This window comes from Bos javanicus, chromosome X, assembly GCF_032452875.1.
Source record: "Bos javanicus breed banteng chromosome X, ARS-OSU_banteng_1.0, whole genome shotgun sequence".
Lineage (NCBI taxonomy): Eukaryota > Metazoa > Chordata > Mammalia > Artiodactyla > Bovidae > Bos > Bos javanicus.
The window spans coordinates 143,497,992-143,524,400 of NC_083897.1; the positions used below are offsets into that span (position 1 = coordinate 143,497,992).

Sequence of the window (26,409 nt, forward strand, 5' to 3'; positions counted from 1 at the left end):
CGGTCACGATATGTTCTGTCCTGCGGAATGTCACACAGAAAGACTAGAACCCCCTCCCTCTCTTGTGTGTATGTGGACGGGCGTGCAGCTGTGTGTGTTGAGTGACTGTGTGTGTGTGTGTGTGTGTGTGTGTGTGTCTGTGCCCATTTACAGAGTGGCTTGGGCTTCCCTGGTGGCTCAGATGGTAAAGAATCTGCCTACAATGCAGGAGACCTGGGTTCCATCCCTGTATCAGGAAGAGGGCATGGCAACACTCCAGTATTCTTGCCTGGAGAATCCCACGGACGGAGGAGCCTGGCGGGACTACAGTCCATGGGGTCGCAAAGAGTCAGACACGACTGAGCGACTTTCACTCACTCGGGACCCACGGGGGTTGGTGTGTAGGTGTGTGGTTTGGGCTGTTTGCATGTGTGTATGCGTACAGGTATGTGTGCTTGCCTTGTGCGTGTGCCCAAGCGTGTGTCTAAGTGCAGTGTGGGTGTGTGGATGTGTGGTGTGTGTACAGGCGGGGTTTCCTATGCCGATGTGTGCAGTTTGGGTGTGTGCACATGTGCAAGTGTAGAGTTTGGGGCAGTGTGTCTCTGTGTGTGATTTTTCTTCCCATAAGAACAGGCAGGCAGATCCTATTTGTAAAAAAAGAAGGCAATAATGTCATTTGCGGCCACATGAGTGGACCTGGAGACGATTATACTCAGTGAAGTCAGTCAGACAGAGAAAGCCAGATATCATGTATCACTGACGTGTAGGATGTAAAAAAATATTATACCAGTGAGGCTATTTATAAAACCAAAACAGGTTCAGAGACACAGAGAAGAAACTTGTGGTTCCCAAAAGGCAGAAGTGGTGATGGCGCAATGAATAAGGAGTTTAAGACTCAGACGCACACACGCCTACATCTGGGGCTTGCAAGGCGGCTCGGACAGTAAAGAACCCGTCTGCCAACGTAGGCGACACAGGCTCGATCCCTGGGTCGGGAAGACCCCCTTGGAGGAGGGCAGGGCGACCCACTCCAGTGTTCCTGCCTGGAGAATCCCACGGACAGAGGAGCCTGGCAGGGTTACAGTCCACGGGGTCGCAGCAAGTAGGACACGACTGAGCGACGGATGCATATGTGTGCTCTGCAGGTACACTCTCACGGGTGCGTATATGTGTGTGTCTGTGCCCTCGCGTGAATACGTATTGAACAAGCGCTGTGTGTGTGTGCGTGTGTGTGAATACGTATTGAACCAGTGCACGCACCTTCTGTCTGAGCAGCTGTGCACACACTGCCTCCCTGCTTAGCGGTCCTCACTGCAGACTCTGGTACCCGCCCAGCCGGGATGGTTCTCTACCCATCACCTGGGCGGCATCTCCACACTGACCAGGCCCCCGCTCTCCCCAGAGGCTGCCTCCTGTGTCCCCACCCCGACTTTGAGAAGCTGACGGCTCCCCTGAGTGCCTCCCACCTCGGTGGGGAGTTGGGGGGGGTGCCCACACACAGACCCACCCCCAGCCCATCCCAGCGGTCGTGGAGGCGGGGTGGACTGTCCACACGGCCAGAAGCCCAGTGCCCGCTGCAGACCTCGGAGGCAGAGACCTTCAAGGCAGTTCGCTCGCTGCAGAGCGTGGCAGGACCCCAGCCCCTGGGCCAGAAGCCTTCAGTGCGTCTGTGGTTTGCAGGCGGTGCCCCCTCAAGCCTCCAGATGTGTTGGAGGAGGGGACGGGGGGGAACCCCGTGACTCAGATGGGGTGAGGCGGGCCCCAGAGGGGACATGGACCATGAATCATCACCCAGCATCCTCCCCATCGCGCTCGGCCAGCTGGTCTCCTTCCTTCCGTCATCCCATCCTCCCGAGACCCCGGGCATCCCCAAGGCCTGCGCGCTGGGCTCCTTGTGGGGGGCACCGTCTGGGGTTTCACCTGCCGCAGAAACCACGAGTCCGTGCCTCTAATAACCACCGAGCCTCCGGGTGCCCAGCACTGAGCTCGAGGCCATGGTCCAGCTTCCCTGGAGTCCCACCAGGGTGATACTTGGACACACCCCAACGGGAGGACGGGAAGACCATAAACACCGAGTCACAGCAATGATCAGTCTCCCCGTGGGCGCGGGACACCGAACCACCTCCATGGCGGCATCTCCTGGCTGTCCGAGGGACCCCTCTTAGAGAGCCCTTCTCTAGCACCACCGCGGTCAAGTTTTGTTCTCTGGCGCTCAGCCCTCTTTCTGCATGGTGTAGACGCCGCGGGCGTGATTACAATGGATTAGATCCATCAGTGGTTACAGAGGTGAAGCGGAAGCTGGAGAGGTTTTAGGGGGGCAGGTGAGATCTCGGGGGAAGCCAGCATCAGCCTTCGCAGAGGCGGACAGGAAAGCTTGCTTCCTGCAGCCGGACAGAGTGCGCAGTCCACACCCCAGGCAACGCTCACCTTCTTCCCCAGCCCTGAGTCCCCTTATCTTGTAGGAATGCAGAGATGACAAGCCACGGCCTGGTGATAGGCTTATAAGGAGTCTGACTGGTCTATTCACCTTATGTATAATCTATGTATCATTTATGTGTGATCATTCATCTAAGATCTATCCCCTGCAGAAGGGAAAGGCTACCCACTCCCAGGATTCTGGCCTGGAGAGTTCCTTGGACTATATATCCCATGGGGTTGCAAAGAGGCGGACACGACTGAGTTACTTTCACTTTCAAGATCTCAGCTCAGTTCTTTGTGACCCCATGGACTGCAGCACGCCAGGCCTCCCTGTCCATCACCAACTCCCGGAGTCTACTCAAACTCATGTCCATCGAGTCACAGATGCCATCCAGCTATCTCATCCTCTGTTGTCCCCTTCTTATCCCACCTTCAATCTTTCCCAGCATCAGGGTCTTTTCCAATGAGTCAACTCTTCGCATGACGTGGCCAAAGTACTGGAGTTTCAGCTTTAGCATCAGTCCTTCCAATGAATATTCAGGACTGATTTCCTTTAGGATGGACTGGTTGGATCTCCTTGCAGTCCAAGGGGCTCTCAAGAGTCTTCTCCAACACCACAGTTCAAAAGCATCAATTCTTCGGTGCTCAGCTTTCTCTATAGTCCAACTCTCACATCCATACATGACCACTAGAAAACTTCAAGATCTATCCATCTATATTCATCCATCCATCCAACTGTCCAATCCTTACATCCATCCATCTAACTGCATAATCATTCCATCTACCGGCCTTATCTATTATCTATCATGTGTCTAGCTAGGCATGCATCCTGTCCATCATCTATAAATCTATAACCCATCGTCCATCCATCAATCATCAATCCCATCTACCAAGGGCTGGCTCAGTCCAGCCAGGCCCTGAGTGCTGTGCTAAGTCGTTCTAGTCGTGTCCAACTTTTTGCAACCCCGTGGACTGTAGCCTGCCAGGCTCCTCTGTCAATGGGGATTCTCCAGGCAAGAAGACTGGAGTGGGTTGCCATGCCCTCCTCCAGGGGATCTTCCTGACCCAGGGATTGAACCCGGGTCTCCCGCATTGCAGGCAGATTCTTTACCAGCTGAGCCACCAGGGAAGCCCCAATCAGGCCAGTCGTCCTTAACTCAGTCCTCAGCACAGTGGCAGGGGTGGGGTGGGGTCGGGGCTGCCCTCATGGGTCAGGTAAGCATCCCATCCCCGTGACCTCATTCCCTATGACCCTCCTGCCCAGTCTCAGATCCACCCAGGCCCTTTCTCTTCCTCCTACATCGTGTGACCCCTTGTTCGAGCACTGAAGCCTTCACCTCCCTGGCTCCCTTTGTCCAGCAAGGCTTCATTCTGTGCCCAAGATGAGGGCATCTTGATCCTCCGTGGAGCACTGACCCCTAAGACAAGATAGCCGGCCACAGCAGATGGTGACGGGCAACACTGGAATTCTCGACCTGCAGAGAGAAATCTGCACACCTCCTCGCCCGCCCCAGAGGCAGCAGCATCTGCTTGCTGTCTGTCTATCCCTGATGAGGTTCACCGCGCCCTTGCGGTCACACCACCACGAGGCTTCTGGTCGGTTTGCAAAGGGGTAGAGTGCGATCAGACAAGGCTGGGGGTGGGGTGGGGGTGTGGGGTGTGGGTGGTGGGTGGGAGAAGGGGAGGGACGCTGAGAAAAAGAAGTGGTCACAATGTTCTGGCTACACGGTCTGGGGATGACTAATACCTTCCAAGCTCTGGAATGCAACCCTCCTGACTTTAGCCGTGTGCTCAAGGAAGGGCGGTGAACAAGCAGAATTCACCCTAACTCTGCAGACACTGGAGAATCAGTGACTGACATGCGTATGTTCCTCCTGGCGGATTCTTCATCATTCTGGGTCAGGTTTTTTTGTAGGTCTTTCCTCCCTCCTGTGGGTACTGCCCTATGGAAGTCCCTTTAGTATTTGCTGGAAAGCTGGTTTGCTGGTGTTAAACTGTTTTTAGTGTCTGCTTATCTGTAAACCTTTTGATTTCCCTGTCAGCGTTGAATGGGATCCTTGCCAGGTAATCTTGGTTGTAGATTACTTTTTTTTACTTCAGTACTTTAAAGATATCCTGCCATTCCCTTCTGGCCTGCAGAGTTTCTGCTGAAAGATTAGCTGTTAGACAAACTCAGAGGTGGGATTCAAGAGTCAGGGGACATGTATGTGTGTGCATGCTAAGTCGTGTCTGAATCTTTGTGACCCCACTGGACTGTAGCCCGCCAGGCTCCTCTGTCCATGGGATTCTGCAGGCTAGGATACTGGAGTGGGTTGCCATCCCCTCCTCCAGGGGATCTTCCCCACCCAGGTACTGAACCCAGGTCTGTTAACATTTGGCAGGTGGGTTTTTTTTTTTTTTTTTTTTTTTTACCACTAGCATCACATGGGGAATCCCAGACACATGTACCCTTATGGGGATGACAGAGGATGAGATGGTTGGATGGCATCACTGATTCAATGGACATGAGTTTGGGTGAACTCCGGGAGTTGGTGATGGACAGGGAGGGCTGGCGTGCTGCAGTGCATGGGGTCGCAAAGAGTCGAACACGAATGAGCGACTGAACTGAAGTGATGGTTAATTCATGTTGCTGCATGACAGAAATCAAGCCAATATGTAAAGCAATCATCAATTAAAAATATATTTTTTAAAGTAATCTTTTTTTCCTCTCAAAAGCACCCTAAGGAGTCATTACTTGACTCTTTGAAAAGTCGCTGACGTCCTAACTGGCTCTTCTGGAAAATAAAGAGATTCTATCAAACAGTTTCACAGGCAGAACGCAGAGCGGAAAGAACAGAGGCTTCAGACTGGCAAACGCATGTCAAAGTCCCCAGCCTGCGACCCTCAGGAACAAACAGGTTTCACTAGGAAGCCAGGTCCACCCAGAGGCACGAACAGGCCTGAAACCACACCGGGGCTTACTTAGCAATGCGTGGGCAGAAGCAAGCTGCTGTTTGCTCCTCTGACTTGTTTGATGATTTTCTTCTTTGATTGCTCTCAACTCACAGCACATCGGAGGTCTCGAACCCCCCACCCCACCACCCCATGGAGAAACACTGGGGAATTAAAAAAAAAAAAAAAGAGGAACTTTTTGGTTTCCTGTTTACAGGACTTTAAAAAAAATAATTTGAGTTAGCCAAATGGTGGGGGCACCGAGTCATTCTAAGACAAAGCTGAAACTCACACACCCATACGGCAACTCCCAAAACTGTTATACGAACTTGGCAAAGAATAAGAACAGGAAACTGAAAAAAAAAACAAAAGGAACTGCTGTTTCCCTACATGAAGAGATACAACTTCAGCTGTCAAAGGCACGGGCAGATCTGGTTTTCCTGTGTTTTCCTTTACACTTATTTATTTATTTTAACAAATGAAGGGTTTGGAGCAATCCCGCTCCAACGCCACCAAATTTACAGGCTCTGTTTTCACCATAACTTGGGCTCACTTCCTGTCTGTGTGCCATATTTTGCTGATTCCTGCGACCTTTCAAACTTTTTCATTATGATTATATGTGCAGTCATGTCACCTGGTCCCAACCCTTCATAGAAAATAGATGGGGAAACAATGGAAAGAGTCAGAGACTTTCTCTTAGGTGCGGGGCGGAGGGGGGGGTGGGCTCCAAAATCACAGCAGACGGTGACTGCGGCCATGAAATTAAGAGACGCTTGCTTCTTGGAAGAAAAGCTGTGACCCACCTAGACAGCATATTAAAAAGCAGAGACATTACTTTGCCAACGAAGATCCGTCTAGTCAAGGCTATGGTTTTTCCAGTGGTCATGTACGGATGTGAGAGTTGGACCATAAAGAATGCTGAGTGCCAAAGAAGTGATGCTTTTGAACTGTGGTGTTGGAGAAGACTCTTGAGAGTCCCTTGGACTGCAAGGACATCCAACCAGTCCATCCCAAAGGAGATGAGCCCTGGGTGTTCGATGGAAGGACTGATGCTGAAGCTGGAACTCCAGTACTTTGGCCACCTCATGCGAAGAGTTGACTCAATGGAAAAGACTCTGATGCTCGGAGGGATTGGGGGCAGGAGGAGAAGGGGACGACAGAGGATGACATGGTTGGATGGCATCACCCACTCAATGGACATGAGCTTGAGCAAGCTCTGGGAGTTGGCGATGGACAGGGAGGCCTGGGGTGCCATGCTCCATGGGGTCGCAGCGAGTCAGACAGAACAAACCATTTGCGTGTCCCGTACAACCAGGCCATTCTCCCAGGAGGACACGCGCATAAAAAACTACTCACAACTGTTGAGTGTGCTAGAAGCTTGTGTGTGTGTGTGCTAGAAGCTTGTGTGTGTGTGTGTGTGTGTGTGTGTCTTTGTCCCATATGGTTTTAAGGGTGATTATAAATTAGGACTGGGACTTCCTTGGTGGTTCAGTGGTTAAGAATCCACCTGTCAATTCAGGAGAACAGAGGTTCAATCCCCGGTCCGGGAAGATCCCAAATGTGTCAGAGCAACCAAGTCCAGGCACTGCAGGTACCGAACCTGGACTCCAGAGTCCGGGAGCCGCAGGCCGGGAAGCCCCATGCCCAGACCCGCTGCTCTGCAACTGGAGAGTAACCCACACTCGCCACATCAAGAGACAGACCGTTTGCGAGTGTGCTCACTCCTGTCTGACTCTTGGCGACCCTGTGGACTGCAGCCCCCCAGGCTCCTCTGTCCATGGGATTCTCCAGGCAAGAAGACTGGAGTGGGTTGCCATGCCCCTCTCCAGGGGATCTTCCCGACCCAGGGATCGAACCCAGGTCTCTTGCGTCTCTTGCACTGGTAGGTGGATTCTTTACGGCTGAGCCATCCGGGAAGTCTAACAAAGACCCAGTGCAGCCAAAAAGAAAATTAAAAAAAAAAAAAAAATCCACAAAGCTCCGTTGGAAACAGGTATAGACGTCTCTTCCCTCACTCTTTTCATTATGATTACACATGCAGTCATGGTATCCGGTCCCAACCCTTCCCAGCAAACAGATGGGGAAAAATGGAAACAGTGACAGACTTCGTTTTCTTGGGCTCCAAAATCACGGCGGACGGTGACTGCAGCCATGAAATTAAAAGACACTCGCTCCTTGGAAGAAAAGCTATGACCAACCTAGACAGCGTATTGAAAAGCAGAGACGTTACTTTGCCAACAAAGGTCTGTCTAGTCAAGGCCAAAGTCCTTTCTCTGCCCTTTTCAAAGGTGGGTAAATATTTTGCATGGCTAAAGGAACCTGTTTTGACAACCTGTACAGAAGGGATGACATTCACTTAGCTGCTTTTACTTTTTATATATATATATATATATATATATATATATATATATATATTTTGGCGACACCAGGTGCTTGCTGGGGCTCCCCGGGTGACTCAGAGGGTAAAGACTTTGCCTGCAGTTCAGGAGACCCGGGTTTGATCCCTGGGTCTTCTTTGCAGCATGCGGAAATAATTCCCCGACTAGGAATCTAAACCAAGCCCTCTGTATTGGCAGCTCAAAGTCTTAGCCACTGGGCCACCAGGGAAGTCCATGAAGGGTTAGTTGCTCAGTCGTGTCCGACTATTCTGTGACCCCATAAACTGTAGCCCTCCAGGTTCCTCCATCCATGGGATTCTCCAGGCAAGAATACTGGAGTGAGTTGCCGTGCCCTCCTCCAGGGGATCTATCTGGCCCAGGAATCGAACCCGGGTCTCCTGCATTGGCAGGCAGATGGACTCTTTACCATCTGAGCCCCTAGGGAAGTCTGTTATATACCCACAAAGGACTTCCGGAGATCCATAAACACACAATGCCTTATTAATCATAAGAACTGGTGCAGGAAAAGACTTGCCTGGCCATCCGGGGGGTTAAGACTCTAGGCTTCCGTGTATGTGGAATCCAGGAAAAAATGGTAGAGACGCACCCCTCTCTCTGCAGAGCAGGAACAGAGAAGCAGATGTGGAGGATGGATTGGGCGGACAGAACGGGGGAAGGAGAAGGCGGGCTGAATGAGCAGAGCAGCGCGGACATGTGCATACTACCACAGGTAGGAGAGAGAGCTGGTGGGCAGCTGCCGTATGCGGGGTTCTCCGGTGGCTCACTGCAGTGCAGCCTCATGGGGGCTAGAAAAACTCTCGCGAGCAGGTGTGACTCACACAGCAACAGACAGCAAAACGCTTTCACGAAGAAATTTTTACTGAAGCAAACCAAGCAGGTTTTAAGGCAGGAAAGAGAGAAACAGGAAATCCAATCCGGGCCCTCCCCACCAAGCTATCAAGTATTCCAACAAGTCCCCATGGATCAGGCTGAATGTCTTCTAAAGCCTCCCCGCAAAAAGCACAAGCTCTTGAACGTGTTTTCAACTGAAAGCCGCTTTTGCGACGCCTTGGAGTGCAGCCCACCAGGCTCCTCTGTCCATGGGATTCTCCAGGCCAGAGTACAGGAGTGGGTTGCCATGCCCTCCTCCAGGGGAATCTTCTCGACCCAGGGATCCAAACGGGGTCTCCTGCATGGCATGCGGATTCTTTAGCAGCTGAGCCGCCAGGGAAGGCACACAGTTTAAAAGTTCACACATTAATTAGCAAACCCTCCCTAAACCAAACAGCAGTCGGGAGCCAGGGCTTAAAAAATGCAACCTTCATAGCCTGAGCTGGAAATTTCCACATCAACATTTTTTTAGGTCCTTGGGGTGCCCAAGTCTGGTTCCTAAACCGTGCCTACCACCGATGCAACCAGTCCTGAAGACTGGACACAGCCCACGTCTCTGTCTCCTTAAAAAACAACCATATAGAAAGGAGAGAAAGCAACCGTTAATTGGACAAACAGGTGTTTTTTTTTAAGCCACACCCAGCAACTTTCCTTTTAAAAGGACAGATTAGACTGGAAACCAGGATCTCAACTTCCATTTTAAGACGAGAAAGAAAAATGCAGGCAACAGGCAGGCAAGCTGGGTGTGGAGGGTGGTCGGCCTGGGCGTCCTTTATTTTATTTTATTTTTCCAAGGTTTTTCCCAATTATCTCCTGGGCCACATGGCTGATCAGTTCGCGTCTCTTGGATGCGGAGCCCTCCACCCGAGCGGCGCGCTCATCAAGTCCCCGCGGCCCTAAGACACACACACACACACACACACACACACACACAACGCTTGATGGTTTCCAGGCCTCCGAGTTCTTCCTGCCTCCCTCCCCCTCTCCCGGGTTTCAGGCTCCCGGGCCGACTCCAAATTTAGGCCGGGGCCGTAGGGCGTGGCTCCGGGGAAGCGGCCGTCACCAGGGTTAGGGTTAGGGTTAGGGTCCGGTGCGCCCCGGAACGAAAGGGGAACCCGGACGGGGCGGGAGGTGGGGTCTCGGGGAGGGGGTCTGAGGCCGCCGCCAATGCCCATTGGGTGCCTCCAACTTGAAGACTTTGTGGATTTGAAAGCAAACAAACAACAACAAAAAAACTTTGAGAGGGTCCGCCTCCAAAGGCGCACGGGGAGAAAGCGAGCGGAAAGAGGGAGCCTGCCTCCTTGGGGCGTCCGGCCACCGCTGGCACGGCGGATCCTTGTCGTGGGGAGGACAGCCCCGCGCGCCCCGCTCCAGCCACACAAAGTAAGCCTCCCACCGAGGCGCGTCTCCAGGCATCGTGCGACCCCACCAGGCAGGTGAGCCCAGGCACCGCCGCCCCCACGTAACCCTCCCCAAGTGCGCCCCCCAACGTGCGTGCCAAACGATGCCCAGCCCCCACGGACCGCCTCTTAAGGTTGGCCGCCCCCGCCCCCCTTTCCTGGCGTCCCAACGCGGGTCGCCAAGTCCGATCCGCGCGCGCCTGGTCGTGGTCGGGTGGGGGTTGGTGGGTGCCCACCGGCCGGCGCTCACTCACCCTGGGTGGACACCAGGCTTCCCAGCAGGCCGAAGAGGAGCAGCGTTAGGGCGGCCCGACGCGCCATGGTGCGCCCCTAGCCGCGCAGGGAGCGTCCCGGGAGTGTCGCGCGCGCGCGGGCTGGGGCGCGGACGGCGGCGGGTGGGCAGGACAACCCCACCCGCCCCCACCCCCGGGGCGGGGCGGGCAGGCGGGCGGAACCCGGGTGGGGTGCAGCGCGATCGCCCCGCCCCGGCCTGAACTCTCCCCGCCCGCGGGCGCCACCCCAAACCCTGGGCCCCCGGGGAGCGAGCCGCCGGGGAGGGGCGCGCGGGCTGGAACCCAACCCTCTCCGGCTCGGGCCGCGTCTCCCCGCCCTGCTTCCACTCCTCTCTTCCTGGGAACCCCTAGACAGACTCGATTCTCCTCCCCTTCTCTGTTAATTGTGCTCCTCTCTGCCTTGGACGCCGCAGCCCGCGGGCCCGAGTCCAGCCTGGACCAGCACACTGCAGAGCGTGGGTGAGGCTTTTAAGGGCGCAGGGCGAGGCCCCTGGGGCTTCCCAGGTGGCCTTAGCGGTAAAGAACCCGCCTACCTCTGCAGGAGACGTGGGTTCGATCCCTGGGTCGGGAAGATCCCTTGGAGGAGGGCATGGCAACCCACTCCAGTGTTTTTGCCTGGAGAATCCCATGGACAGAGGAGCCTGGTGGGGCTACAGCCCATGGGGTCACACAGAGTCGGACACGACTTGATGCTTACTTCCCAGACTGGCCAAGAACCTCCCTTGCAGGTTCTTTGCACTCCCTAAACATCTTCTCCCCAAAGGCAGGAATGGGGAGGTGCAGGCCACCACGACTTCTTACCCATTCGAGGCAGCTGGCTGGCGCCCAGGTTGGGGGTGGGGAGCAACCTTTCTGGGGACAGTCGCCAGCCACAGCTGCAGCGTGGCCCTTTGGCCCTGTCCCAGGCTTAGGTGGGTGCTAAGAAGCTTCAGTCGTGTCCGACTCTCTGCCACCCCATGGACTGTGGCCCGCCAGGCTCCCCTGCCCGTGGGATGCTCCTGGCAAGGATACTGGAGTGGGTGGCCATGCCCTCCTCCAGGGGAATCTTCCCGACCCAGGGATCGAACCCACGTCTCCTGCATTGGCAGGTTCTTTACCAATGGCACCACCTGGGGAAGTGAAGCTCTGAGCTTGAAATGCTCTCTGCCTGCCTTCAGGGCCCTGGAACAGCGGGTTAGACCGAGAAATAGCCCTGAGTCACAGTTCCATCATTCCACCCTGCCCCCCGGCTCAGACCCTCCCCATCACACGCCTTTCCACTCAGGATGACTCAGAACCCTCCTCCCATTCCACCCCACCCGCTACACACACACACACACACACACACACACACACACACACACACACACACACACACACACACACACACCCCGCTGCCTGCTGCTACCTTCTGCCCGTACACACAGCGGACACGTGTTCCCCTGGGTGGGACACACACCTGGCTGGAGAGATGCAGTGACCCACACACACCCCAGGGCTCCTCGACAGCTAGACAAACACTTCCAAGGCGTGGAGAACGGTGGTTCTTTTTTCTTGGCCAACGGAAACCCCAACACACACAAGATTGCAAGTTACATAATGTAATCATGTGTGGGGTGGGGAGGGGACAGAAAAACAGAAAAACGGCCTGTGAAAGTGTTACTTTTGTGGATTGACTGCTCCCCCCCCCCCCCCCCCGCCCCCCCCCCCCCCCCCCCCCCCCCCCCCCCCCGCCTCCCCTCTCCTGCAATGCATGCATGCTAAGTCCCTTCAGTCTTGTCTGACTCTGCGACCCCAGGGACTGCTGCTGCTGTTATGTCGCTTCAGCCCACCAGACTTCTCTGTTCATGGGACTCTCCAGGCAAGAATACTGGAGTGGGTTGCCATGCCCTTCTCCAGGGCATCTTCCCGACCCAGGCATCGAACCTGCCTCTCCTACGTTGGCAGGCGAGTTCTTTACCACTGAGCCGCCTGGGAAGGCCAGAGAGACCCGCACCTCCTTGCAAACTTCTCTCTGCATCTTTTTCCGCCTCTCACTTTTCAGGCTTTTCACTCTGCCAGTTATCGCAGTCTTGAGGCCAGTAGAGGGTGTGCACCTTGGGCAGTTGTAAATAAGAGGACTTCTGGGACCCTTCTTAGGGAGGAAACGGATGCTGGAGCTGCTGCAGCCATTTTGGCACCTTGAGGTATGTCAGACTCTCAGTGAAGAAACCATGTGCTTCCTGCCAAATTCCAAAGACCCTTCCCTGGGAACTTTCCACTTCATCCCATGTACCTTCAAAAGAAACACCCTACCTGGGTGTTTCTCCAACCTCTGACAACTGCACTGCACCATGGCTGACATGTTTCTCTTTTTGGAAGCTTCTGGAAGCTGGGCGCATTTGATCACTGAGCGACTGAGTCCCCATCGTCAGCCATCATCTTTGGCAGCATTGCTCTCTGGATGGCAGGCTTGGAGTTTTTTTTTTCTTTATGTCTCTCCAGAGAGACATTCTGAAGACTTCTCTGATTCATTATGATGACTTTGCTTTTCTTTTTCCACTGCTGCTTTCCTTGGTTCCAAACAAAAAAATTTCCATAACATCATGCAGATGCTTTGGCTCCAAGAGGCTCTAACTTCCAGAATGAAAATTAAGTTAGTTGAAAAATCTTCCTGACTTGTATCCAAACACCACGGAACTGGAGTGAAGTTCATTAGCCAGACCGGGAGTTGGACCAAGCACATTTGGGAACAGGCGAGCAACGGGTCTCATCAGGTCAATGCATTCAGCTAACGCTGTCCTTCAGTTGCTAAGTCTTTGACTACGTGTATTGCTTGAAGCTTCAGCTTCAGCAACAGTCCTTCCAATGAATATTCAGGACTGATTTCCTTTAGGATGGACCGGTTGGATCTCCTTGCAGTCCAAGGGACTCTCAAGAGGCTTCTCCAACACCACAGTTCAAAAGCATCAATTCTTCATTGCTCAGCTGTCTTTATCATCCAACTCCTGTGAATAATCTCTTTCTCTGCTGCAGATCTCAGCACTGCGGTGTTTGCTTTTGCTGATCGTGTTCAGGATCTAAGTCGTGTTCAATTCTTTGTGACCTCATGGACTATAGCCTGTGAGGGTCATCGGTCCTTGACTTTCTCCCGGAGTTTGCTTCCAATTCATGTCCACTGAGTCAGTGATGCCATCCAGCCATCTCATCCTCTGTCATCCCCTTCTCCTCCCGCCTTCAGTCTTTCCCAGCATCTGGGTTTTTTTTTTTCCAATGAGTCGGCTCTTTGCATCAGGTGCCCAAAGTATTGGCTCTTCAGTTTCAGTCCTTCCGGTGAGTATTCAGGGTTGATTTCCTTTAAGATTGACTGCTTGACTGGGTGTCAAGCAAATGAAGCTACTCCAGTAACAGCTTCGATATATACATACCGGTTCGACCACAGGACGTGACCAAGGTTGGACCATTTTTGATGGATGCAAAAGGCAATTCTACATTTTACTGTTACCCTCGGTGTCTCCCAGTCTTATTCTGGGACCTAATCTATTTATTCAGTTTTTTAACGGCTAGTTCATCTGACTTTGGTCCATTTGTAATCGGCCGTCCCAGCCAGACCTTTGTGTATATGTTTGCATGTTAAGTGACTTCAGTCGTGTCCGACTTTTTGCAACCCCAAGGACTGTAACCCACCAGGCTCCTCTGTCCATGGGATTCTCCAGGCAAGAACACTGGAGTCGGTTGCCATGCCCTCCTCCAGGGGATCTTTGCAACCCAGGGATGAAACCTGGGTCTCTTTTGTCTCTTCCTTTGGCAGGCGGGTTCTTTACCACTAGCACCGCCTGGGAAGCCCATATATATATATATATAAGCTGTAAAACACACGTGTGCACACAGGTTAAACAACAGACGCTTATTCCCACAGCCCTGGAGGCTGGAAGTCTGAGATCCCGCAGTGGGCAGATTCTGTGTCCGGTGGGGCCAGCTTCCTGGCTGGTGGGTGACCACCTTCCTTCTGTGACCTCACCTGTTGGAGACACAACTCTGGTGTCTCTTCAATTCAGTTCAGTTCAGTTGCTCAGTCGTGCCCGACTCTCTGTGACCCCGTGGACTGCAGCACGCCAGGCCTCCCTGTCCATCACCAACTCCCGGAGTTCACTCAACCTCACATCCATCGAGTCGGTGTTGCCATCCAACCATCTCATCCTCTGTTGTCCCCTTCTCCCGCCTTCAATCTTTCCCAGCATCAGGGTCTTTTCAAATGAGGCAGCTCTTTGCATCAGGTGGACAAAGGATTGGAGTTTCAGCTTCAACATCAGTCCTTCCAATGAACATCCAGGACTGATCTCCTTTAAAATGGACTGGTTGCATCTCCTTGCAGTCCAAGGGACTCTCAAGAGTCTTCCCCAACACCACAGTCCCAAAGCATCAATTCTTTGGCGCTCAGCTTTCTTTATAGTCCAACTTTCACATCCATACATGGCTACTGGAAAAACCGTAGCCTTGACTAGGCAGACCTTTGTTGGCAAATTAACATCTCTGCTTTTTAATATGCTGTCTAGGTTGGTCATAACTTTTCTCCCAAGGAGTAAGCGTCTCTTAATTTCTTGGCTGCAGTCACCATCTGCAGTGGTTTTGGAGCCCAAGTAAATGAAGTCAGCCACCGGATGCCATAATCTTAGTTTTCTGAATGTTGAGCTTTAAGCCAGCTTTTTCACTCTCCTCTTTCACTTTCAAGAGGCTCTTTAGTTCTTCACTTTCTGCCATAAGGGTGGTGTCATCTGCATTTCTGAGGTTATTGATATTTCTTCTGGCAATCTTGATTCCAGCTTGTGCTTCCTCCAGTCCAGCGTTTCTCATGATGTACTCTGCATAGAAGTTAAATAAGCAGGGTGACAATATACAGTCTTGACGTGCTCCTTTTCCTATTTGGAACCAGTCTGTTGTTCCATGTCCGTTCTAACTGTTACTTCCTGACCTGCATGCAGGTTTCTCAACAGGCAGGTCAGGTGGCCTGGTATTCCCATCTCTTTCAGAATTTTCCATAGTTTATTGTGATCCAGACTCTCAAAGGTCACTCTTCCTCTTATAAGGACATTAATCCTATCCTGGGGACCGGCCTATAATCTCCTTAAACCCGGCCTCCTCGTCTAACCCCGCCTCCTCGTCTAACTACACCCCCTAATACGGTCACCTTTGGAATCAGGGCTTTCATATGTGAATTCTGGGAAAGACACACACTCATTCACTCCATGACAACCTCCATCTATCGAGAGTATTCTTTACAACAGCAGAATAGTAAAAAGATAAAAACAGACACACACACACACACAAAGCAGCTATCGGAACTGCAGGAAATCAGTCTATACTTGGAAACTGCAGCCGTTTGAAAGCTTCTCAGAAGATCGTTTAATGGTTTGCAAATACTCGTAAATCCCTAAAGGCACAGCCTAAGCCAATGCATATTCTACAGAAACTCTCCCGAGAGGACGGAGAGAAAATAGCGAAGGCAAATGAAACCTTACCTTGATTAGTTAGTATATGCTGAGAAAGGTTTTAGTATCTGTTTTCTAAATTTTCTGCACTGTATTATTTTTGAACAGGATGTAAACATATTACAGGCTTCCCTCATAGCTGAGTAGGCAAAGAATCTGCCTGCAAATGCAGGAGACCTGGGTTCCATCCGTAGGTCGGGAAGATCCCCTGGAGGAGGGAATGGCAACCCACTCCAGTATTGTTGTCTGGAGAATCCCATGGACGGAGGAGCCTGGTGGGCTACAGTCCATGGGGTCCCAGAGAGTCGGACACGACTTAGTGACTAAACAACAACAATAGAATAGAATGAAATAAAACGAAATAAAGTACAGCATTAGTAGAACAACAGAATAGAATAGAATAAATAGAATAAAACAGCATTAATAGAAGAGAAACGTTAAAAACTAGAAAAATAAAGTTTATAAAATAGGTTCTTTGTTTCCCGGGACAAAGAGAACCTAATCTGTCAATGTTTGCAGCAGACAGCTGGCTGGGAAGCGTTCGTTAATAGTCACACATGGAGATCTCTCTCCGTATTTGTCCTGAAATTCCCTTTCCCAACTCAACATCCCCTGGCCTGAGAACAATCAGGAGGCTCCCACACATCTTTGAAGGGTCCCCAAGTTGCAACCAACTGATGACTTAAGAAAGCGAATCCCACAAAAATGAGAAGACAGCCTTAGACTTTTTCATTTTCCAAGGGATGGATTAGATTAAAAAAAACACACACACACACGACACAAACATGGATCGTTCAGCATCTGGAAGACATTTAAAGTCACCAGTCACATCAAAATCACGAGTCCTTCATCGTCTGGAGCTAGTCTGCCTGCTCCGATCAGGACGTCCCTGGGCTGTGACACCCCCGAGGGAAAAAAAAAACCACTGGCCAAGTCAAGGACTTGGGGGGACGGGGCTGGGGGACTTCGAGATTTAGTTTATCCACAGTGAGGGCAAAGGTGGAGAAGGGCGTGGCAACCCACTGCAGCATTCTCACCTGGAGAATCCCCCGGACAGAGGAGCCTGGAGGGCTACAGTCCACGGGGTCACAAAGAGTCGGACACGACCGAGTGACTGAACTCAACAGCAAGGAGGGGTCTCGGGAACCTCAGACCCAGTAACTGCTCAGTCGGAAGGCCCGGTGTCCTCTGGGACTTGCACTGAGATCAGGAGTTAGGGGGACTGTCTTGCAGGACCCGGCTGACCATCAGCTTGGCTCCTGCAGCTCTCCTGGGCTCCCTTCCGCATTTTACAGCTCCGTCATCCCGGTGTCTGGGTGCCTCACTTGGGAGACCCTGGCGACTGCTCCCAGAGGCTGGCGTTGCTGGAATGCTGCGTCCTTCTGGGCAGTCAGCTGGATGGGCCTGAACGCCCTGTGAACTGCCGTCACCTTGGCGGCCGTGGCCGTGTCTGCTGACCTCCCCAGGAGTGACTCATCACCCAGAAGTCCCCACTGGCAGGTCCTGACCCCACACGTAGTCCTCCCTGGAGATCGAGCCTCAGTGTCTGCTTCTGGGGGGTGTCCAACCCGACACACCCCCTGTCTTCCTCGCTTGGAGAACCCTGATGTTTTTCTTCTACATTAATGCAAATATTTATTGACATCTCAAATGGGGTTAGGTACAATATATATTTTTTTAAATTTTAGTTTTAATTGGAGTTTAATTACTTTACAGGATCCTGCTGGCTTCTGCTGTTTCGGCTGTTCAGTTGCTCCGTCATGTCCGGCTCTTTGTGGCCCCATGGACTGTAGCCTGCCCGGCTCCTCTGTCCGTGGGATTCTTCAGGCAAGAATACTGGAGTGGGTTGCCATGCCCTTCTCCAGGGGATCTTCCTGACTCTGGGATGGAACCTGGGTCTCCCTCATTGCAGGCAGAGTCTTTACCGTCTGAGCCACCAGGGAAGGTGTGAAAGTTGAAAGTCGCTCAGTTGTGTCCGACTCTCTGCGACCCCGTCGACTACACAGTCCATGGAATTCTCCAGACCAGAACACTGGAGTGGGTAGCCTTTCCCTCCTCCAAGGGATCTTCCCAACCCAAGGATAGAACCCAAGTCTCCTGCATTGCAGGTGGATTCTTTACCAGCTGAGCCACCAGGGAAGCCCATCCTTCACTATATATAGAAAATAATCAACAAGGACCTAATGTGGGCTTTCCAGGTGGTACGAGCAATAAAGAACCCGCCTGCCAACTGAGGAGATGTAAGAGACTCGGGTTTGATCCCTGGGTTGGGAAGATCCCCTGGAGAAGGGCATGTCAACCCACTCCAGTATTCTTGCCTGGAGAATCCCCTGGACAGAGGAGCCTGCCGTCTACAGTCCATGGGGTCACAGAGAGTCGGACACAGTTGAAGCGACTGAGCACGTACGCAAGGAGCTACTGTATATCATACGCACGTCGAGTCAATGATCTGTAATAAGCTACATGGTAAAAGAATCTTAAAAAAAAAAAATAGATTCATGTGTACCTATAACTGAGTCACTTTTCTGTACAGCAGAAACTAACAGCATTGTCAATCAACTACACTCCAATAGACTATAAATATTTTTTTAAGGAAAGTTTAAAACTGTAAATTAAGTCAGCGTGCCTCAGGGGAAAATGCTAGTTTCGTCACTCCGATCCTGGCGTGAAAATAACATATTGATTGCTCTAAGAGGAACACCCTTCTCTTAGGGTCGGGACAAACGGAGATTATAGTGCAGGGCTTTGTTTGCTTCAGAACCAAGTGGAAAGCAAAACAAAGCTTACAAAAGCAGCAGAGAGACAAACAAACAAAAAAGAAGGTAAAAAAGGACACGCCCAGCGGCCTCCCCACCGCCCCCACCCTGGCAGACACCCAGTATCCGCGCGTGGCTCAGCAGCGAGACTGCCTGCTGAGTCCTCTGGTTTGAGCTGTTTTGTTTTCGCCTTCTCCATGGAGACTTCCTGTGGCCCTAAATCTGGCTTTTCTGTAACCGCAAAGAACAAAGTCTTGAAGATCAGTTAAGATTTCCAGCACTGCAGCAAGTTCTGTAAAGTGAGGGGATGGCACTCAAACAGCTTAGATCGGGTAGCACATTCATATTGTGAAAGCTACTTGTCATTGCCATGGATATTTTGAAAAAACGCAACACACGCCCCAGAGATGAAAAAATAATATGTGTGTTCCGCCCTCTGTAGCAGTTCTGTCTCTCTCTGTCATACCGTCTTTTAAGTCTCTGCCCACCGCAGAGACATGTATCTGTAGCTACAGGTTTCCCAAATAGATGAGATGTTGTTGTTCAGTCGCTCAGTCGTGTCCGACTCTTTGCAACCCCATGGACCACAGCACACCAGGCCTCCCTGTCCATCACCAACTCCTGGAGTCCACCCAAAATCATGTCCATTGAGTTGCTGATGCCATCCAACCGTCTCATCCTCTGTCATCCCCTTCTCCTCCTGCCTTCCATCTTTCCCAGCATCAGGATCTTTTCCAGTGAGTCGGCTCTTCCCATCAGGTGGCCAAAGTATTGGAGTTTCAGCTTCAGCAACAGTCCTTCCAATGAATATTCAGGACTGATCTCCTTTAGGATGGACTGGTTGGATGTCCTTGCAAGCCAAGGGACTCTCAAGAGTCTTCTCCAGTTCAAAAGTCTCTCATCGTTCAAAAGCATGACTTCTTTGGCGCTCAGCTTTCTTTATGGTCCAACTCTCACATCCATATGTGAGCACTGGAAAAAGGGTATCTTTGAGTCTACAGACCTTGGTCGGCAAAGTGATGTCTCTGCTTTTGAATCCGCTATCCTGGTCATAGCTTTCCTTCCAAGGAGCAAACAGTCTGTGATTATAACTGCTGACCTATCTACAAGCAAACTCAATAGTGCTGTGTTCTGTGGCTTGTGTCTCTAAGTTAACGGGCACCATGGGGAAAAAGATAATACACACGCTTTTCTGAAAAAGTGGGTCCCCTGGCCTGTGGACTGTCTCTCTTTGTTCATGGTGCGGTGATACCCTGGGGACAGACTAGAGGCCAACACACCCCTGTGTCCACTGGATGATGGAAAAAAAGAGCTGCGACACTCCAGAACTAGGGCATGAAAATGCAGTTTCCCGGGGCAGGGGCAATGCCATCCCAGCCCCTCCCCTTTCCAACTCTCCCAGAGCCTCCTGGCGTCAGTGGCCCATTCAGCTGCCCTGCCAGCCACTGGGCAAACTCAGTGGGCACGGCTCCAAATGCTCAGCTTCTAGGAGACACCAAACTCTTTGAATTCTTTTTCAGGGACAGTTAGGGCATGTCTGTGGGCATCCTGAGGGCAGCATAGACAACCAGCTCCCCACCACCACACCCACCCCACTTCGGCAATCAAAGGTCAAGAAGTGGCTGGGTTGGGGTTTGGAAGGGAATGTACAAGTGTGTGTTTGCAGACAGGAATGTAAAAGCCCAGGAATTTGAGTGACTCGTGCAAAAATGTCATGCCGTAGGCTGAGCCCGGCAGGGTGGGAGGGGGAAACCCCACGCAGGAGACAGCGCCTCATCAGCAAGGCGAGGATCTGTGTCTCAGGAAGTGGTTGCAGCCGGCAGGGGTGACTCACTGGCAGGAAGAAGAGAATGCAATGGGCGATGACCCGGGAGGCATTTGCGTGGTGGTTCGGCTCCCCTGGTGGCTCAGCTGGTTAAGAACCTGTCTGCAGTGTGGGAGACCTGGGTTCCATTCCTGGGTTGGGAAGATCTGCTGGAGAAGGGAAAGGCTATCCATTCCAGTATTCTTGGGCTTCCCGGGTGGCTCAGCTGCTAAAGAATCTGCCTGCAATGTGGGAGACCTGGGTTCGATCCCTGGGTTGGGAAGATCCCCTGGAGGAGGAAATGGCAACCCACTCCTGTATTCTTGTCTGGAGAATCTCATGGACAGAGGAGCCTGGCGGGCTGCAGTCCTCGGGGTCGCAGAGAGTCAGAGATGACCGAGCGGATAACAGTTCCACCTCTGATTCTTCAAGGACCTTTTAAAGTGTGTGTGTGTGCGGCGGAGGCGGGGGCGGGGGGGGCGGGGGCTCCCACACACAGCCCTGACAGAGGAACCTGAGCCCATTCCGGAGTTTTTCAGTGTCAACCAAAGAGGCAGAGCGGGGCCGTGGGCAGGAAGGGGCTCCCAAGGAGACTCAGGCTGCCCTAGTGGACGCCGACGGGACACAGAGGAGGGGGACCCCACAAGCTGCCAGTTGATAAAGGGAAGGGAGGTAGAACTGAGTAGATCCGTTCACAGATCTGGGGAAGGTCACCCCACATAAGAGACCGCTGGGCTCAGTGCCCAGGGCTGCTTTACATCAGGACTAGATATTTTTCCTGGACACAGCAGGGACTTCGAATCCCGTGGAAGAGACAGCAGAGGACCAAATCTTCAAAAGAATATAAGGCATCTCTGTGTGGTGAGCTTTCTTTACAGTCCAACTCTCACATCCATACATGACTCCTGGAAAAATCAGAGCTTTGACTAGAAGGACCTTTGTCGGCTAAGTGATGTCTCTGCTTTTTAATATGCTGTCTAGCTTGGTCATAGCTTTTCTTCTAAGGAGCAACTGAAAGCTGAATGCCAAAGAATGGATGCTTTTGAACTGTTGTGTTGAAGACTCTTGAGAGTCCCTTGGACTGCAAGGAGATCCAACCCGTCCACCTTAAAGGAAATCAGTCCTGAATATTCGTTGGAAGGACTGATGCTGAAGGTGAAACTTCAGTATTTTGGCCACCTGATGCAAAGAGCTGACTCATTTGAAAAGACCCTGATGCTGGGAAAGATTGAGGGCAGGAGAAAAAGGGGACGACAGAGGATGAGATGGTTGGATGGCATCACTGACTTGATGGACACGAGTTTGAGCAAGCTCCAGGAGTTGGTGATGTACAGGGAGGCCTGGCATGCTGCTGTCCATGGGGTCGCAGAGTCGGACACGACTGAGCGGCTGAACTGAACTGAGGTGACGAGCACTTGTTGAGCTGTCGAGGGCTCTGTTTGCTTCCTGGGGGCTCCGGCAGAGGCCCAGGTGTTGATCCAAGCCGTTCCCCAGAGGGGAAGTGAAGGTTTGCATTGACCATTGAAGAGGAAGCAGGATTCATGGCTCAAAGAGGGTGCACGTGTGTTAGTCGATCGGTCGTGTCTGACTCTCTGTGACCCCAGGGATTAGCCCGACAGGCTCCTCTGTACATGGGATTCTCCAGGCCAGGATACTGGAGTGGGTTGCCATTTCCTCCTCCAGGGGGTCTTCCTAACCCAGAGATGGAACCTAGGTCTCCTGCGTTGCAGGCAGATTCTTTACTAGCTGAGCTGCCAGGGAAGCCCTCAAGAGGACGCTGTGTGTTGTGACCAGCTCAGGATGCAGAAAAAGAGGAAATGAGGTCTTGGGTGGGGCCCGGCGAGCAGAGTGAGCTCACAGGCGGTCCCAATCCGAAGGCAGCCCTGGAGTGACCCCAGGCATCACGCTTCCGTTCTCCTCTTCTGGCGACCCCCTCAGAGGCTTGCTCCCCGAGGCATCCCCCTCCTTGCCCCGGGCCTGCCACTGCCCTGTGCCCTGGGCTTGCACTCTTTTATAAAAAGATTATTTTTGGATGGACGGGGTCTTGGCTGCTGCAAGCAGGCATCCTCGCATTGTGGCGGGCGGGGGCTGCCCTGCAGCCGTGGTCTGAGGGCTGCTCCTTGCCGTGGCTTCTCTTGCAGAGCACGGGCCCCCGAGGACCCGTGGCGTCTTCTATGCAGGGATTGAACCCAGGTCTCCCACACTGCGGGCAGGTTCTTTTCCGCCTGAGCCACCAGGGAAGCCCCGCCAGGCTGTGGTAGGCGGTTTTTTCTCCACTGGACCACATGGGAATTCCCAGACTTTGCTCTTAAGCTGTTTCTACTGGGGGTCACCTTACTAACAGCCTTTCTGCAGGCATCAAAGTGCAAAGGTCTTTTCTCCATCTTAAAAGCAGTCTGCTCATTACAAGCAGAAAAACTAAAAGAATACAGGAAAAGAAAAAGAAAACACGGTTGCCCTTGAAGGAAAGCAGAGGTCTTTCTCACAGTCATCTTCTTGAGCCTAAACTTCCCCATGCACGCAGAATTAGATAAGACCCTATTGTCATTAAAGATTTGCATAGAATGTCTTGGCTAGAGTGGACTTGCTGATAGTTCGTCCTTCCTTGGGTGTCCCCGGTGGCTCAGATGGTAAAGACTCTGCCTGCAAATGCAGAAGACCTGGGTTCGATCCCTGGGTGGGGAAGATCCCCTGGAGGAGGAAACGGCAACCCACTCCAGTCTCCTCGCCTGGAGGATCCCATGCGCAGAGGAGCCTGGCGGGCTGCAGTCCGGGGGGTCACAAAGAGTTCGACATGACTGAGCACGCAGGTGGTCCCGTGAGGCCAGTCAGCTTCGGCCCTGAGTATAGCCAAGAGTTCCGTCTCCAAGTTTCACACATTCCAGCCCTGAGCTTGCAATGCAGAGGCTGTTGCAGTGAAAAGGAGATTTAAAAAAAAAAGGAATGAGTTTTTTTTTTCTTTCTTTCTCTTTCCTAAGAACAAAGAAGTGAAAGAAAACTGAGGAGGCCTGGACATTTCTAGTATGGGGTTTTTTGGTTGCTGTTGTTACTTAGCTGCTCCTAAGTCTGCACATCTGTAACTAAGTTTCCTTTTGTGTCCTCTGAGTCTGCAGCTCCTACACCTCACATGTAGTTTTCCTTTGGCTCTGTGCTAAGTACTTCCTGTATCTGGTGTTTACCCTTAAAACACCCTTCCCCTTGCAGTTATACAGCAGAAAGAGGGCGGCAGGGTCAGCGGACTGCCGGAGTCAATTAGCAGGTTACTGATGCCAGCTTATGACTGTCTTGGCGAGAACGCAAAGAGGAAGAAATGAAGACCTTTGTTCCTCATCACCGACTCCTGACTGCAAGCCCTTGTCTTGTATAAGCCCCTAGACACCTCATCTGTCCTAAAGGAAATCAGTCCTGATGCTGATGCTGAAGCTGAAACTTCAATCCTTTGGCCACCTGATGCGAAGAACTGTCTCACTGGAAAAGACCCCGATGCTGGGAAAGACTGAAGGTGGGAGGAGAAGGGGACGACAGAGGATGAGATGGCTGGATGGCATCACTGACTCGATGGACATGAGTCTGAGTGAACTCTGGGAGTTGGTGAAGGACAGGGAGGCCTGGTGTGCTGCAGTCCATGGGGTCACAGAGAGTTGGACACGACTGAGCGACTGAACAAGACTCCCCATCAAGGGGCAGGGAACAGTCCTTGAGGCATGAGTATACTGGGTTCCCCTCTCTGCCAGCTGAGAATAAAAGCCCCCTTTCTATTTCTTCCAACCTCTGTCTCCGTATTTTTCATTCGGCTTCAGTGGGCAGAGAAAGTAAAGATTCTGGCCAGCAGTGAAGCTTGTACAAGACCCCCCGACACATCAGAATTTCAGGGCAGGAGGAGACCTCTGACTTTGGTGAGTTTTTTTTTTTTTTTCTTTTTTCAGATTCTTGGATCACGAAGGCAGGGCTGGGAGCCACCGCGGCCAGGGTGAGTCCTCAAAAATCATTGTCAGATCTGCAAGATGAATGGAAGCGGGCGGAGCGCTCAGCTGTGCCTTCCGAACACACCCTGCTCCTTCCCAGAAGTGCCTGTGTCATTTGGTTTTTAAGAAAGAAGACTCCCCGGGTGCCCCGCCCAGGGCCTTCTGGTTTCGTCGGAAACTACCTGACAATCCAATCAATGCAGACTATGTGGACATGTCCATGCCAGACTCCCTGACTACCCCTTCCCCCATCCTTCCCCCTGCTGAACATAAGGTGATTACAGAGTGTTGAGCAGAGTCCCCTGCGCTGGACAGCAGGTCCTTGTTGGTTCTCCATGTTAAATACAGCAGTGTGTCCATGTCCATCCCAGACTCCCTGACGATCCCTTCCCCATCGTAACCCTAATTTCTTTCTCTAAGTCTGTGAGTCTCTTTGTGTTTTGCAAGGAAGTTCATTTGTATCGTTTATTTTTAGATTCCACATATAAAGGGAAAGTGAAAGCAAAAGTTGCTCACTCGATTCTAGCTCTTTGTGATCCCATGGACTGTAGCCCACCAGGCTCCTCTGTCCAGGGGATTCTCCAGGCAGGAATACTGGAGTGAGTTGCCATGCCCTCCTCCAGGGGATCTTCCCCACCCAGGGGTCAAACCCACATCTCCTGCATTGCAGGGGGATTCTTCACCGTTTAAGCCGTCAGGGAAGCCCAGATTCCACATATAAGTGATGTTCTACAATATTTTTCTTAGAAGAGCATTTTTAAAGTCCTTAAATGAGTGTGCGATCTTTTACCCAGCTCCTCCACAAACTTGAAGCATCCGTGTCAAAATTTAATTCTACGTTAAGGGAATAAGGAAGCTCTCTGAGGTCTCTTTGGATTTTCAGCTACCCCTTGGTAGAGAGGTGTCCTATTTCAATTGCATATTTCACTGGTAAGAGAAAACTTTTCTGAAACACTTCAAGCCCCTGAAGCCACCGCTGAATCTGAGTCTTAGCACTCAGTTAAAAGTATGATCTGAAGAATTAAAGAATACAATGAGATCAATAGCGAGCCATCCTGACCACAGGTAAGCTAAGCCTTCTTCTCTGTCTCTCTCTGCTCCCCGACTATCAGTATGTATTCCAAGTTTGCATTTTTAATATCACAGAAATCACCATGATATTTTCAAGGGGCTAATGGGAAGTCATGTATGACTTTATGTATGTATGACATTATGTATGTATGACATTATGTATGTATGACATTATGTATGGATGTGAGAGTTGGACTGTGAAGAAAGCTGAGTACCAAAGAATTGATGCTTTTGAACTGTGGTGTTGGAGAAGACTCTTGAAAGTCCCTTGGACTGCAAGGAGATCCAACCAGTCCATTCTAAAGGAGATCGGTCCCAGGTGTTCTTTGGAAGGAATGATGCTAAAGCTGAAACTCCAATACTTTGGCCACCTCATGCGAAGAGTTGACTCATTGGAGAAGACTCTGATGCTGGGAGGGATTGGGGGCAGGAGGAGAAGGGGACGACAGAGGATGAGATGGCTGGATGGCATCACCGACTTGATGGATGTGAGTCTGAGTGAACTCTGGGAGTTGGTGATGGACAGGGATGCCTGGCGTGCTGCGATTCATGGGGTCGCAAAGAGTCGGATACGACTGAGCGACTGAACTGAACTGAATGAGAAGTCAAGAGGTTCTTTATGTTTAATATAAAAGAGAGCTTTGTCTGCCTCCGCAGGGAACGTAATTAGCAGGAACCTGGGCGAATTAAAGAGTCACGTTTCCTTTCCATTTTCCTTTGGATTCTCCTGTTTGTGTGGAGCACTGACTGATTAAAATATTTAAAGCCCTGGTCATAGAGAGATTCACTTTCCCAGAAAAAAAAAAAAAAGTGAAAAAGCTAAAGCACAAACGGAGGAGGAAGGCTGCTCCTGGGCACATATGCAGAGAATAAGGATTTTCCTGGTGGTGAGGGGCTAAGACTCTGAGGTCCGAACGCCCGGGTTCCGTCTCTGGTCAGGGAACTGGTTCGCGTGGGCCGCAACTCACCCCTGGTGCAGCGAAATGAACATGTACATATTTAAGAGCACATGAATATAAATGTTCTGAGAGTCCGCCAACCTCTTCCGGGGACCCGGTCTCTGATTTACGTGGCTC

The 26,409-nt window shown here is 51.7% G+C and overlaps 1 protein-coding gene and 1 long non-coding RNA gene across 3 annotated transcripts in view; one reads left to right on the top strand and one right to left on the bottom strand.

Annotated features, from left to right (window-relative positions):
• Positions 1-10,484, bottom strand: part of CD99 (CD99 molecule (Xg blood group)) — a 27,250-nt gene extending 16,766 nt beyond the window's left edge. The window contains exon 1 of one of the 2 annotated variants that reach the window (XM_061408265.1): positions 10,252-10,484. In XM_061408265.1, coding sequence (XP_061264249.1) covers positions 10,252-10,318 — 67 coding nt within the window. In that variant the 5' untranslated portion in view covers positions 10,319-10,484. The remainder of the gene's footprint in view (positions 1-10,251) is intronic. The other variant, XM_061408266.1, reaches the window with a different exon arrangement.
• LOC133242177 (uncharacterized) lies at positions 9,724-25,479 on the top strand. Its single transcript, XR_009734797.1, has 3 exons — positions 9,724-10,033; positions 12,314-12,455; positions 23,502-25,479. It is a non-coding gene; the product is annotated as an uncharacterized LOC133242177 (long non-coding RNA).
• Positions 25,480-26,409: the final 930 nt, after the last annotated feature.